Source organism: Cynara cardunculus, unplaced genomic scaffold, assembly GCF_001531365.2.
Source record: "Cynara cardunculus var. scolymus isolate 2C unplaced genomic scaffold, CcrdV1 Un_Scaffold_739, whole genome shotgun sequence".
Classification (NCBI taxonomy): Eukaryota; Viridiplantae; Streptophyta; class Magnoliopsida; order Asterales; family Asteraceae; genus Cynara; species Cynara cardunculus.
Genome location: NW_020200612.1, coordinates 173,966 through 188,450, shown reverse-complemented (window position 1 = coordinate 188,450; position 14,485 = coordinate 173,966). Strand labels below are relative to the sequence as shown.

The 14,485-nt window shown below is 37.3% G+C and overlaps 1 protein-coding gene and 1 pseudogene across 3 annotated transcripts; both read left to right on the top strand.

Moving 5' to 3' along the window:
* The first annotated feature begins 1,334 nt into the window (after nucleotides 1-1,334).
* Nucleotides 1,335-8,539, top strand: LOC112501956 (DNA-directed RNA polymerases IV and V subunit 4-like). Of its 2 annotated transcripts, XM_025105755.1 has the most exons (11): nucleotides 1,335-1,455; nucleotides 1,618-1,675; nucleotides 4,120-4,185; nucleotides 4,318-4,392; nucleotides 4,538-4,621; nucleotides 5,997-6,108; nucleotides 6,211-6,288; nucleotides 6,459-6,492; nucleotides 6,577-6,645; nucleotides 8,061-8,173; nucleotides 8,326-8,539. In XM_025105755.1, exons 2-10 carry the CDS (start codon nucleotides 1,627-1,629, stop codon nucleotides 8,163-8,165), a joined length of 672 nt encoding a protein of 223 aa, XP_024961523.1. In that variant the 5' UTR covers nucleotides 1,335-1,455; nucleotides 1,618-1,626; the 3' UTR covers nucleotides 8,166-8,173; nucleotides 8,326-8,539. The 2 variants fall into 2 exon arrangements, with proteins under 2 accessions (XP_024961523.1, XP_024961522.1); XM_025105754.1 differs by lacking the exon at nucleotides 1,335-1,455 and having other exon boundaries at nucleotides 1,637-1,675; nucleotides 4,318-4,621.
* Nucleotides 8,540-10,971: 2,432 nt separating this feature from the next.
* Nucleotides 10,972-14,460, top strand: LOC112501957 (annotated as a pseudogene). The gene is made up of 8 exons (XR_003067590.1): nucleotides 10,972-11,243; nucleotides 11,323-11,481; nucleotides 11,544-11,649; nucleotides 11,731-11,834; nucleotides 12,512-12,753; nucleotides 12,877-13,234; nucleotides 13,318-13,893; nucleotides 13,985-14,460. The product of XR_003067590.1 is annotated as a probable galacturonosyltransferase 4 (transcript).
* Nucleotides 14,461-14,485: the final 25 nt, after the last annotated feature.

Here is a 14,485-nt window from a genome sequence, read left to right as displayed (position 1 = left end):
AATCGATGTTTTGGGAGCCGGAATCGATTTCTTGGGAGCAGACATTGCTTAGGGAGAATCGGCAGCATGCGATAAAGATAATCGGTTGCAGTGTAATCGTGGAGAGCGTGCGATAAAGAGAGCCGGAGGTTGGGCAGAGTTGTGTTGGGAAGAGGAGAGTCGTTTGGGCAGAGCTCTGGCACAGAGAGCAACTCCGCACGAAGGTCCTTGTCGTTCTTCAGACCACCGCTGCCGTTGAACTGAATCAGAGCCAAGGAGTACAGTGCCGGTGAACCCACCCCAGTAACGCATCTTCTCCGATGATTTCTTCACCACCGACCACTAACCTCCCCCTTTTCTCTTTTTCATCTCCCCCACCTGCCACCATCGTAAAACCCAACTGCAAAATAAAAAACAAGAATGAACAAATTTGTGGGAAAACCTATTCAGATTAGAAAACCTAAGATTAAACACAAAAACGATGTGCAGATCTGAAAACTAAACAAATTTTCGGTTCAAATCATCTTCTTGGTTCCATCTAGTTTATACAACTCCCCAACGGATTACTATAACACATACAAACCCAAAAATCAAACATAGATCTTGAGAAGAAACAGAAAATCGGTGATAGAAATCAAAACCCCAAATCAGAAGTCAATGGGGGTTTAAACTAATCACAAACCAAAACTCCAAATCGTTGCTACTGTGTTGATCTATCTTGCTGCTGCTCCTCGATTTCGACTTTTTCTCTTCTGCTTCTACAAACAAAGCCCAACTACCCCTCCAAATTCTAGGGTTTTGAAGAACCTGTGAAATTAAATCAACAGGGAGGAGRGAGCTATTTGTATCAATGAGGTTTTGATACATCAAATCCCTTTGATACATGAAATCGGTTCTCTGATCGAGGTGATACATCCAGAACACCATTGTTACGCCAAACRAGGTCTGTGAAGAAGAAAGACCTCTGCTTTCTAACCCAAAATGTTGCTRGTGCWGAGAAATGATACAGAAGAGAAGAAAAGTTTTGGTCTTGGGTGATAGCARAGSTAGGAGATAGAAGAGGAAGAAACCTAGAGAAGAAACCGGCCCAACATAGGCAATTTTTGGTCTTTGGAAAGCAGATGCATAAAAAGCTTGTACATTATGCATAAGAATTTGTAATTAAGAGATTTTTGAAATTGTTGCATAAAATGGTAGTACTTTAGGCTTCAAGACTTGTAATTAAGACTTTGTCTTAAATGCTTATATATGTAGTATAAATAACAAATTTATTTGGACTTTTTTCCTTTTGATAATGAAATATAAACTTAATTCCCCTTTCCTTTTTTTTTCTTTTGATTAACAAATACAAATATAATTCCCATTCCCTTCCCCTACCCCCTGGCCCTGGGCAAAGGCGTAGAATCAGAAAGGTGGAGGTCGAAGCTACTGCTGCTCACTCAGCTTCAAACCCTTTTCTTCCCTTCCCTTCCCAAGGTAACATCAATACTCTTCAATTCATTTAATGCATCTCCCATTTCGTCTCTGAAAAGGGAAATCTTTTATTTTGATTTTTGTTAACAACCACCGACTCTCGTTTCACACCTCCCTCTAATGCTGTTTATCATCTCCTATTTCTCTGTCTCTTTGTTTCTGTAGCACCAGATAATGTCTGATAAAGGAGGAAAAGGGGGGAAATCTGCTTTGAAGTCACCAGGTAAAACCCTAATATGTTTGTGCTTCCATTTCTGTGATTTTGCGTTTTACTGCACATAAACCAGTTTGCTTAATCAACTAAACGGCTCATTCTCTCGTTATATCAGCAAGCTGATTTCTTTATCTGTCATATCCCATCTCCTTGCATGTGCTTGCATTCTTACATTCGCTTCGTCACACAAAACCCTTGTATTCTTCTTCTACACAACATAGCCTTGTACGTCGTTGGAGGCTTCTCTTTTTGCAATCTACCCCCATTGGGCTCCTTTCTGTTCAATTATTTCTTACCTTACCTCTAATTGGTTGATGTAGTTTTAAGAACAATTAAGCGCCTCCTTCTTATTTTCATATCTAAAGTGGCTTTAAGATTAGTTTTAGATGCTAGAGGTTGTTTATTATACAATTTCTTCTAGGCATAGGACTAGAGTGGCTGGTATTTAGTAGGATCTGGTAGAGGGTATTGAGTGGAGGGTAGAGAGTAGGCAAATAGGATCCTTGTGTGCAGATACGGATCTAGAAATTTTTTTCCAAGTGGTGGCACCATTTGACTATAAGAAACAAAGGTTTGGATATTTTTCACAAAATAATCATTGGTCTATCGGTTAGTTCTTTGCTTTTCATATGTGAGGTCCTATGTTCAAGTCTTGAACTAAAAGCTAACAGGATTCGAACCCAGGTCTGGGGTGGGAGAAAAGCCATGCAAACCAGCTCTACCAAGAGAAACTTGTGTCACCATTGTAGTTTCAAAATATACACGGTTGCACAAAGCAAAATGATACTGTAGCACCTTTCAAGACCCTATAAAATTTTAGACTATGATGGAGGAACGAAGCAGTCGCTCGTGCCATCGTATCTCTTAAAGTGAGTTTGCCCCTGCATGTGTGGAATAGCTGGGTTTGAAAGGACCTGACACAGCTTTCTTGCTTGATTTTCTTACTGGTCATACCTACATGTTTAAGTTGCCAAATATGTTAGTTCTACTTGTATGCTTTACCTTATTACATTGTCAGTTGCACACAATTGAACCATTAATATTTCTTGCTTACCTGTTATATTACTTATCTTATCACCTGCTTGCACACACATTGTGTCTTGCACAAGGGGGGGGGGGGTCTTCATAGAAACAACCTCTCTATCCTTGTTGTTGAGGTAAGGTCTGTGTACATCATACCCTCCTCCACCCTACTTTCAAGTGAGATATGCACGGTTCCGTTGGTTTGGTTTTTAGAGGTTGTTCATAAGTGTCACTTCTGATTGCTCACTCCAGTTCTGTATTATGATGATGGCCCATTCCTAAATATTAGCCAAGATGGATATTCATGAAACTTCATAATGAGCTTTGAGGGTTAATATATATTGTGCAGCCATAGTTTTTTCATTTAAAATGATTTGTGATGGTAGCCAACCTCTAGGGTGTTATGGGGAGGCATGGCACCCTCCAGAACATTTGGATGGTGAAAAATCGTTCACTATATGCTACTTATATGTGTAACTTTACACAATGACCTTAAACACAGATATGTAAACATCTCACCATGAAACTATAAAACGTTTGAAATTAAATACCAATAAAATATGCTCAAATTCAACAAATTTGGAAATCTTTAATGCAACTCGACCATAAAATCAGAATAAGATATTTATTTGCACAGGCTTATGTGCAGCACATTGACAGGTGCTATAAAACTGCAGAAAGACTGTTATCTAAAAGAAGACTTCATAAATGCTTTCTTGTTTTTTGTTATCTGAAACTTGGTTTAAAAATGCGCGCATAATGCGCTGTGATGCGCTGAAGAAAACGCATCAAAGGTCTGATGCATTGCGATTCCATGATCGCATCACCTACGCATCACACGATGCGTGCATCACTTATGCATCAACGCATCATGTATGTTGCATTTTTGGGCTCCCTTTTTCAGTTTTTAGTTGGGCTTCTTAGTTAAGTAAAATAGAACGTGAGACTATGAGAGACCTAATAGAAGAAGCCGACAGTGAAGAAGTAGAAGTCGCACTGTGAGAGACCTAGCATCGCATATCAGTTAAAACTGACGTGAGTTGTTGTCGATACTCGACAACCAGCAAAAAAGTAGAAAACGAACTTTTTAAGATTATAATGCCACTTTTTTAACTAATTTATGTTATAAATGAAGTATTTTGATAGGTAAGTATTTTTAAGGTAGAAATTGATATGTAGAATTAATTTATAAATATTTTTTGAATACCGGGCGCATCACGTGCGTGATGCGAGCGCATCAGCATCACGCATCGGCTTCTGGGACCCTTAACGCATCGGACCGCATCACGCTTTTTAAAACCAAGATCTGAAATAATTTCTTTATTTGCTAAAGTTGTTTTCCGTTTATAATTCTTATGAGTTTTTTTAATTATGAGTTACTAGTTTTTGTCTTTTTAAAGTTGTTTTCCGTTTATAATTCTTTTGTGTAGGTTATAAAGGAAAGGATGATAACTCAGCTAAGTTGAAGGGAAGGAAAGTTCAGTTTGATTCAGAAGGTTTAACCCCATTGATTTACTAGCATAACTGACAAGAATATAATCAACCAACTGTCGACTTGAATTAAGACGCATTCTCTTTACTAACTCATAATTTTCTCACTAAACTTGTTACGTTTGTGGATGTCCTAGATCTGTATGACGACAAATTTGACACAAATGGAAATGGGAAGTCTAATGGGAAGGATGATACTTCTTTTGCTAAAGGTATGGCCGTATAACTACTTTTCTTTATCTTCTCATGTTTCTATAAAATTCTATTGCTTATATTCTAGAAGCAATAGTCCTTTGCTATTTTTTACCTATGCAAATTTCTTCTTTCTTATGCATGAATTGATATTCTTGGGCAAAGGGGGAAAGGGAGACAAGGGAGGCAAAGCTGGTAAAGGATCTGCAAAGAAGGAACCTCCTCCGCTTTTGCTCAAGGTTGAACAAGGTTAGTATGTTACTTGGCTCATTCTTCTTCTTTAGCTGTAGCTGTTTGTATGGCTTTCACAACTATCTGCCTAAGCTTAGTGCAGCTGATATTTCATACCTTGTTTCTTTTTATTCTTCAATTCAAAATTTTCACGTATAAAGGACTTGTAGCTTACTGGTGAGACATACAGAACTACTTCTGCTTGGCACCTGCTTATTGGTAACTTCTGTGACACTATTAATCCTTTTTAGGTGGATCAAATGAACCTCTTGGGTTGTAATCATCATTACATTGTAGATTATTGATCTGTATCTGAAAAGGGGAAGACATTCTTTGTTGGAATGTGAACTACTTACTAGTGATTTATAGGATCAATCTGTAAGATGCATTGTTGTATGAATGGGGATCTGCTTTCTTTTCTTATTTTTTCCCCCATTGTTTCCTATAGATTGTTATTAGTAGCAATAACATCATTCAGTGTGCTAGCAGTCAGCAAGCAAAGATACATTGCTGTAGATTTTAGATTTCTAATCAGTCTCTGAAGTTGGTTTTGGCTATTTAGATTAGTGTTCTAGAAAGCGTTAAGGGGATCTAGGCAGTTGTGTGACCTTTTAGTGCTTAATTCCCTAAGTGGGGATTAAACGGAAGAACAAACGGTTGATTTAAAAATATAGAGTAATTATTTTCATATCATGTAAACATGTAGGAATTAAATATAGTTACTTTTCTAGATGTCTAGTAGATTCATCATACCATTCATGTGATTACTCAGGAAAGATTGTAAAGATTCCCTTTAAATACACTAATTCAACAATTACTTGATAATTGAAATGGTGAGGTATCCTTAACTCATATGCAGCCAATTAAATGGCGCTAACTAATTGTAGTGGTGGGGCTGCTTAATGAATAGGCAGGGATTTTTAGAACATTGATTCAGATAAATAATGGGAATAATATGAACGGATGGGTGTCAGGGAATGGATTTCGAGTACAACTTCAAATGTTCATTTTATTTAAAAAACTTAAAGATGTATATTGTTATTATGGGCCTGGTTATTCTTGTTGTAAAAATCCTTATTCATGCACAGCGTATCAAATATTACTCCAAAATCTAAATCATCTTTATTTTTGAATTTTACATGAAACTAATAACCAGTCTCCCCTTGTTGAATCATTTTTCAAACTTCATATGATTGGTCTACAATGTGATCATATGATTTGTGTTTGTTTTTTAATGCTGCTGCATCTTTGCGTAATAGGTTCTTATTTGGTGATGACCGAGACGTACTATGTACTGTTTTCTGTACATCAGTGAGAAAAATAAATAATAATGTTCTAGGTTTGTGTGTGCTTGAGTTATATCCTTGCTTAACCTCTGGTATTTATTGAGCAGAGCTTCCTGAGAATGCCAAGTGTTTGATGGACTGTGAAGCTGCACAAATCTTACAAGGAATCCAAGAACATATGGTGCTACTGTCCAAGGATCCAACAATTAAGATCCCTAGGTGAGAAATAATAAGTTAAATTGCTTTCGTCTTCAGTAGGAGATGATACGGCATGCAATCAATGGAAGCACGGTACATTGCTAAAGTCGTATCTTTTCCCAGTTCATTTGACAGGGCACTGCAGTATGCCAACAGAGGCAATCATTACACCAACCCTCACTCTGCTAGACAAGTATTGGAGTATCCTTTTTTTGTTTATGAGCATCATGATGACCCATTCTTATTATTCTTCCTTCTGGTTTCTTGGCTTCTCTCATCCCATTTTCCTCGTATCCCGTGAATCTTTAGTGCATATAAAAGTTTTACTCGTTCATGCAAGTAATTGCAGCTGATCTTTAACTCAAATCTAGATCTCTCAAGGATCAAGGTCTTTCGGATGGCGAGGTATTAATCTAAACCTCAAAACTTATTTAATGATATACTGCATGTTCAACTTGGTATCTAAAAGAGAATTTCAAATTGTTTCAGATGTGTGTCATTGCAAATACTGCAATTGAATCGGTTGGTGAAGCTTTCGGCCTCATGCCATCATTAAAGGTATGATATGTTTTGCTGTAAAGGCTTTAGAAACTGCTGCTATGGTGGGTTTGCAGTTGCATCGTTTTTGCTACACTTGTTACTAAGGTTCCTCAAATTTGCAGCTTTAAAAATTGAATGAATGGAAGAAGTTGGTATAAACGACACCACATTGCTTAGTTATTCTTTTTCCACAAAATAGAAGAGTGCAATCTCATTATGTATATGAACATCTGCTTGGAGAAAGTTTTTTTCATGGACTAGTCAAGCAATGGTCAGTAGTGTGTTACTGATGAACAATGTTGAACTGTCCAATTGGGATGAAGCAGGTATATACAATCGAACTTAGATGAGATATATAGATTTTAGGAAAAAGTATTAAGTTTCCTGATGAACTTTTAACACCCTGACACTCGGTTATCGCGAACAAGCCTTTCTTGCAAACTGGGACAAGTCAAACAAGTCTTTCTTCCAAATGGGACAACTCTAGGACTTTCTTCTAAACTGTAATAACTAAAACAGGCCTTTCTTCCCAAACTTGGCAACCTGAAATTGAGTCCCCTGAAGGATTATTCTGAATTTCATGATCAACACGTGCCCCGTCTAAATAATTGGACAAAACTTGACACCTCTGAACTTGCAATTAAGCTTTGTAAGAATGGATGATGGATGCTAAAAGACCATCTTATACCAAGCTTTATATGAAGACAGTGAGAAAATGCTGGAACTTGGTAGTGTTCGGATATCTTTTTCCTTCTGCCCGACTCCGCCAGGGGGGGGGGTGTGTCTGTTGCCTGGTTTGGGTTGGTGGATGGCATAGGCTTTCTCGATATGATGACATAACTTTATATCCTGCTTTCAAGTGGTTTTGATCCAATGGTATCAATGAATCTCTGCAATCCTGAAGTTGTGAATCCTTTAGAGATGCGAGTGTATTTTGTTTTAAAAAATAATAACTTAATGTCTTGCTGAAATAGATTGTTCTGTGACTGATAAGATCTTATGCACACCTTGTACAATGGGATAACAAACATCAAATTGATCCCTTGACAAAAAACCCACCCGTGGCATTTACCCAAGGTAAGCTGCTGCATTCTTTACTTTGCGGCACCTTGTCTACATACTCTTCATCTCAAAGTGAAGTAAGCGAAAATTACTGATATAGTTGTATAAATGTAAGATCATATGTTCATCAACAGTTCTATTGATGTATATCACAATTCACAAGTTGTCTTTATGATTTTGTTGTACATTGTACCATTTTAATGAAACATGGTATTCTAATATGATTCATTTGGTTAATAGAGTAATGTAAAATTGAATTTCTTAATCAGAAGAAGACAAATTTCTTATAGGGTTGTTCTCAATTAGAGAACTCAACTTATACGTATGTGTTTTCCAGAAGCTGCTGCATTTAAAATTCTGTTGTATTTCAGGCCAAGAAAAGCAAGGTAAAAGAACCATTGAGAAGTGCGTTGACTGAGCTGGAGAAGCTAAAAAATGTTACAGAAAGCAACAAAAAGGCTATAGTGCTTGATTGAAAGAACAGGTATGTGACTGGTATATAACCTTATATTCGGTTGAGTTTGATACGATGGAAAGCTTACATACAGTGCATGCATCGTCTGGTTTTGGCTTAAGATTGTCATGTGATAAGCTGTGTTGCACAATTTGCTAACCGGATAAGCTATACGTACGCAGGGTATGCTGATGTTAGGAGATAGAAGATGTAGAAGTGGCACCATTCTTAGGGGAAAATGCTGATGCTTGTTTTCTGGCTTTTATTGTATAGATGCAAATATTTGTTGGTTAACCTGACATGTACCCTTTGGCTGCTAAAATCATTTTCTTACCTTTTGTGTTTGACATAACAATGTAGCAAGTAATTGAATAACATGCGTTCCACATTCTCTCTGCTGAAGCTCTCGTTAGAAACTGATGGTATTCAAGGCCTCTGAAAATCAGGCTGAGCAGTGACCGATCTAATCGACTCCCGTTTGTGATCTTTGGTGCCTACATGAGCCGAACAATCATCAAAATACAAATTCACGAGAGTGTTGAATACAACATACTCGTAATAATACCAACCGGTAATGTCAAGTTGCTCCTCTCTCTTTGATTAATACGACCAACTTCAACCATGTCCAGCTTTTCAATGTCATGTGCTTTAATTCACTAAAGAATAGATTTTATATATTCAAAAGTTGATTTGAATTGCCATTTTGATCACCCTACCTGCCATTTTGATTACCAATCAATCAAACTGTTTTCTTCTTCGTACTTTAAAAATCGTGACAATAAATTTGAAAAATGTGATCCCCGCACATACTTTGACTTGAAAAAGATCCACCCAAGGTGAGAGTATTGCACTTTTATTGTCAAATGCAAACCGGACGGGTCAATTGATAAATATAAGGCACGCCTAGTCGCCAAAGGTTTTCATCCACAATATGGTAAATATTATTTTGAAACATTTACTCTCGTTATAAAGCCGGTAATTATTCGTACCGTATTGTCCATTGCCATGCCCAAACATTGGCCCTTAAGACAACTTGACGTTAACAACGCATTTTTGCATGGCCACTTACAAGAAGAAGTTTACATGACCCAACCTCCAGGGTATGTCAACCCAGATTTACCAAACCACGTTTACAAGCTTCACAAATCTCTTTACGGATTAAAGCAAGCATTCACGTACTTGGGAACTTACAAAATTCCTTCTCAACCTTGGTTTTCAAAAATCAAAAAACAAACCCCTCATTGTTCATTTATAACCATGATAACTTAACTTGCTATTTTCTAGTCTATGTGGATGACATTGTCATGACAGGAAACAACCACCATTTCTTCAAAAGATCATTGATGCTTTGGCACATGCATTTTCTATTAAAGATCTTGGCATGCTACATCACTTCCTTGTTATAGAGGTTATTCCCACTTCCGATGGTTTGTTTCTATCTCAACACCACCACATACAAAACCTGCTGACCAAGTTCAAAATGGATGGTGCAAAACTGGTTGTCACCCCTCTACACTCTTCCGACCCTCTATCTCCCAACAACGGTTCACTTGGGGTTGATCCCACACCCTACCGCTAACTAGTAGGTGCTCTACAATACCTTGCATTCACTCGCCCAGACGTATCCTTCACTTCATGGTTAATAAGTTATTTCAATTCATGCACTCGCCAAGTCAACTACATTGACAAGCATTAAAAGGGTACTATGTTACTTAAAAGGAACCATCCATCACGGTTTGCACCTCAACCGTGGTTCCCCACTTCACCTTAAAGCCTGTGGATAGAATGAAACTATGATTGAGAAGTTGTGTGATGATGGGGTTTACGAATGTCCCAAGACGACAAACAAGAGCATCTTAAACTTCAACTATCCTTCCATAACTGTCCCTAATGATTGATGAAATTTTAGCTTGGTTTCCTTGGTATTTTTGTTGGAATGAATTAATGATTGATGAAATTTAGTAATATTATTTTTCATTTATTTGGATTTGGTGAAAAGAAAAGGAGTTGAGATTGTTAATTAAAAGAGAGTGAGATAATAAAACTACATATTAATTATAATTAGTTAAGTCATCATAAAACTTATCATACGTATACTATATATTATATATATATATATACTTAATTGGAAAAAATTATATACGTTTCAAATGTGAAGTGTAGTTTGAAAACTAAATCAAATTGAGATTCTTGGTTATAAATAATTAAGTTGAGACGTCTTTTATATATTTACAACGAATCATGAATTGTTTTTAAATTTAATAATAGAAATCAAAAATCAAACGAACGCTAAGCTTGATGGAAAATGAAACCAAAACAGATTTGTTGATTATTCACATCCAAATCGTTTATTCAAAAATTCACTCAAAACCCAAACTCAGATGCTTCTTCTCAACTCATGTCTTCCCGTGTCGTTAGAGGATTAAAAAAAAAATGAATCGGTTGCTATGGACCAAAGGGCTTTTGACTCAACTCAAACCCTATTGTTTAATTTTGGGGACGAGAGGTCGTTGGTGGGTTCTAATTAATGTTACACAGGGACGGATGATGAAAAGTGAAAACTGAAAAGAAAAGAGAGAGGGTGCAGGTGTAGGTGCATTAAAAAAACATGAAATGAAATGTTGTTCAAGTAATTGAGTTTTTTTCATTCATAGTTTGTTATTGTTGTTGTTATTGAATTCAATAATACCAAATAAATTAATATTCTTTACCCATTGTAATTGTAGTCGCCGCGCCGACACACACAGACTCTACCATCATTTTCATATTCATATTCATATTCGACTCACTCTCTCCTCTCCTTCTCCATTTCCTCCCTGATTCCTTCTGCTGGTTATCTGGATTTCCTTCTGCTCATCTGAATTCCTTATTCTACTCGTACCCAACTTGAGATCTTTTCTTTTTTTTAATTTTATAGATTCAATCCCCAATTGTATAATACAATTTTATGGGTATTCCCATTTCTTGATATACACAACACAACACAAATTGGGGTTTCTTTTCAAGATGAAGATGAGACTCAGAAAACCAGTTTTGGCGTTTCTTTTTCTGACGGTTCTTGCCCCCATTGTTCTTTACACCGACAAACTCTCTACCTTGTGTAAAATTCTCCCTTCTTACTACACATCATCAAATCTCTCTTTTCTTTTGACTAATGAATGCCTTTCTTCTTCTTGCAGCTGCCGATGATTTCTTACAGGACCCCTCCTCCTCATCACTTGTAACTCACTCATTCTCTTTCCTTTTTCATTCTCAATTTCTAATTTCTTCATCCTTACTCTTTCTTTCATTTCCAGACACTGAATCCCGATGCTAGGGCATTAAATTTGCTTCCTCAGGTACGTCTCCTTAATTTCAGAATCAGAATCTGCAGAATTTCTCATTTCTATTCTATTCACAGGAGTCATCCACAGCCATCAAAGAACCTTTGGGTATTGTTTATTCTGAAAATTCCACTCAATCTACCGAAACTGAAAAAGCCAGGAGAACTAGACAGCTTAACGAAGGTACTCACCTTCAATCACTAATTTACCTTCTTCTTCTTTTTATGAATTTGCAAATTAACCAACATTTTGAAACCTCGCTAGAATCTAATGGCATCAATAGCAATGATAATCGATCCAACCCCATCATCAGACAGGTAACTCATGAACACAAGAAAAGTGAAAAGTTGAAGGTGTCGCTGTTAACGGTATGCTATCTTATTTCCAGCTGTTTCTGTGCTGTCACTCATGTTTTAATTCATTGCTACCTGCATATTTAATATATATATATATATATATATATATATATATATTATATGTCAGATCTAAACCCATTCTATAGAATAATAATGGTTTTCGTATCAACTGTATGCAGACTAAAGACTATGTTCTTGGGAGTAAATTAAATCATACTCGGTTTACAGACTTATATCCAGTGGTGTATTAGCAAGCCAATGTTATGGGCTTGTTTTTCTCTATTTTTGGTGGCTCTTAAAACCACGAGTATATCCCACCTGAGGTGGGATGGAGCCATACCTGAAGGAGTAGGGAGTAGAGCGGTTGTTTTTGTACAAGCAAAAGTTGATGCTTCCATGTTTTTAGCATTTTCTAAGATTTGGACACGGCCTGGTTTTCAGTTAATCCACCACACACGATAGAGTATGATGCTGCAGGATGCCCTTTACTAGTGGTTGCCACAAAGCATACGCACTTGAGAATGCATTGCATCTGTTTTCCTTATAGACAAATTATAGTTGTTCATTTAGAATGGAACAGCATTCTTTTATCTCACTCACTGCATTTTGGTTTCAATGAGCAATCTACTTGACATGTAATGTAGTCATTTTAATTGAATTCGTCAAAGTTTACTGTCTGATCATTGTAGGAACCAAAACAAGAGCGGCAATCAGGTGAAAAGAAACCTGCAAAGGCCAAAAGGATCCAACCTGATGTTGTAGCTGATGCTCGTGTTCGGCAAATGAAGGATCAGTTGATTAGAGCGAGAGTTTACCTTTCCCTTTCGGCAACAAGGACCAATGCTCATTTTATTAGGGAACTTCGGGTACGTATGAAGGAAGTCCAAAAAGCACTTGGTGATGCAACCAAAGACTCTGACCTCCACAAGAAGTAAGCCTGTAATTTGGTCCAATACCTCTCCCATTAGCAAAATTTGGATCGTGGACTGGAAATATTGGAATTTTTGCATTCTCATATTTGATTTGATTTTGGGTTATTTTGTGATATATCCAGTGCATTTGACAAACTGAGGGCAATGGAGCAAACATTAGCAAAAGGCAAGCAAATACAAGATGACTGCACTGCTGTTGTGAAAAAATTGCGTGCTATTATTCACTCAACCGAAGAACAACTAATTGTCCACAAAAAACAAACCTTGTTTTTGACTCACTTAACTGCCAAGACGGTTCCTAAAGGTCTCCATTGTCTTCCCTTACGCCTTTCAGCCGATTACCATTCCTTAAATTCTTCTGCGCAGCAATTCTTAAATGAAGAAAAGTTACAAGACCCCAAGCTGTTCCACTATGCATTATTTTCAGATAATGTGTTAGCTACGGCTGTTGTCGTTAATTCAACTGTTTCCAATGCAAAGGTGATTGATTAACAGTGACAATCTAATTCTAATGATATTTATTGATTTGAGGTTTATGTGGTTAATGTGAAAGCATATTTCAGGATTCTTCAAAACATGTGTTCCACATTGTGACGGACAGGCTTAATTACGCGGCAATGAGGATGTGGTTTCTTGCAAACCCACCAGGCAATGCTACTATGGAGGTGCAGAATGTTGAGGAATTTACATGGCTGAACGCGAGTTACAGCCCAGTTCTCCAGCAGTTGGCTTCTCGGAAGATGATTGATTATTATTTCAAAAGCCATCATGGGGAGTTGGATCCAAATTTGAAGTTCCGAAACCCGAAATATTTGTCGATTATGAATCATCTTCGGTTTTACCTGCCAGAGATATTTCCAAAGCTTAATAAAGTGGTGTTCTTGGATGATGACATAGTGGTTCAAAAGGATTTGAGCGGGCTGTGGGCTCTAGATATGAAAGGGAAAGTGAATGGCGCTGTTGAGACTTGTGGGGAAAGCTTCCATCGGTTCGATCGCTACCTGAATTTCTCAAATCCTTTGATTGCTAAAAATTTCGATCCACATGCTTGTGGATGGGCGTATGGAATGAATGTATTTGATTTGGAGGAATGGAAGAAGCAAAACATTACAGGGATTTACCACAGGTGGCAAAATTTGGTAAGTTAGTAGTTTGTGTTGTGATTCATTACAATGAAACCATATGATGATATAAATATAAGGTGTGATTTTTTTGGTTTTTTGTTTGCAGAATGAGGAGAGAGAGCTTTGGAAGTTAGGGACACTACCACCTGGGTTGATAACGTTTTACAAGCGAGTATTCCCATTGGAGAAATCATGGCATGTTCTGGGGCTTGGGTATAACCCAAATGTGAAGGAGAAGGAGATTGAAAGGGCAGCTGTGATTCATTACAATGGGAACTTGAAACCATGGCTCGAGATTGGGATAGCAAAGTTCCGAGGATACTGGAGCAGGTTTGTGGACTACGATCAGGCATACATGCGCGAATGCAACATGAATCCATGAAGAAGAAAGGCATCCATCATTACTAGTATAGATATGATATTCATACATACGTACTGTAGCTATTCTTTCAATTGTTTCTTGGTTGAGCTTCCTTTCCTTGGTGTCTTGTCTTGAATCTTTATAATTTTTGCTTGTAAATGACAAGAGAAGAACAAAAAAGGGTTTTTGGAGTTGAGAAAGTTTCCTATTTGGGAATGCAATCAAAGCAGCAGGAGGAGGGTAGCA

Bases quoted from the DNA above. Each gene is read 5' to 3' on its own strand.
- LOC112501956 (XM_025105754.1), top strand. From the start codon at position 4,324: ATGACGACAAATTTGACACAAATGGAAATGGGAAGTCTAATGGGAAGG. The intron at 6,109-6,210 runs GTGAGAAATAAT...ATCTTTTCCCAG, and splicing joins CCAACAATTAAGATCCCTAG to TTCATTTGACAGGGCACTGC. The intron at 6,289-6,458 runs GTATCCTTTTTT...ACTCAAATCTAG, and splicing joins TCTGCTAGACAAGTATTGGA to ATCTCTCAAGGATCAAGGTC.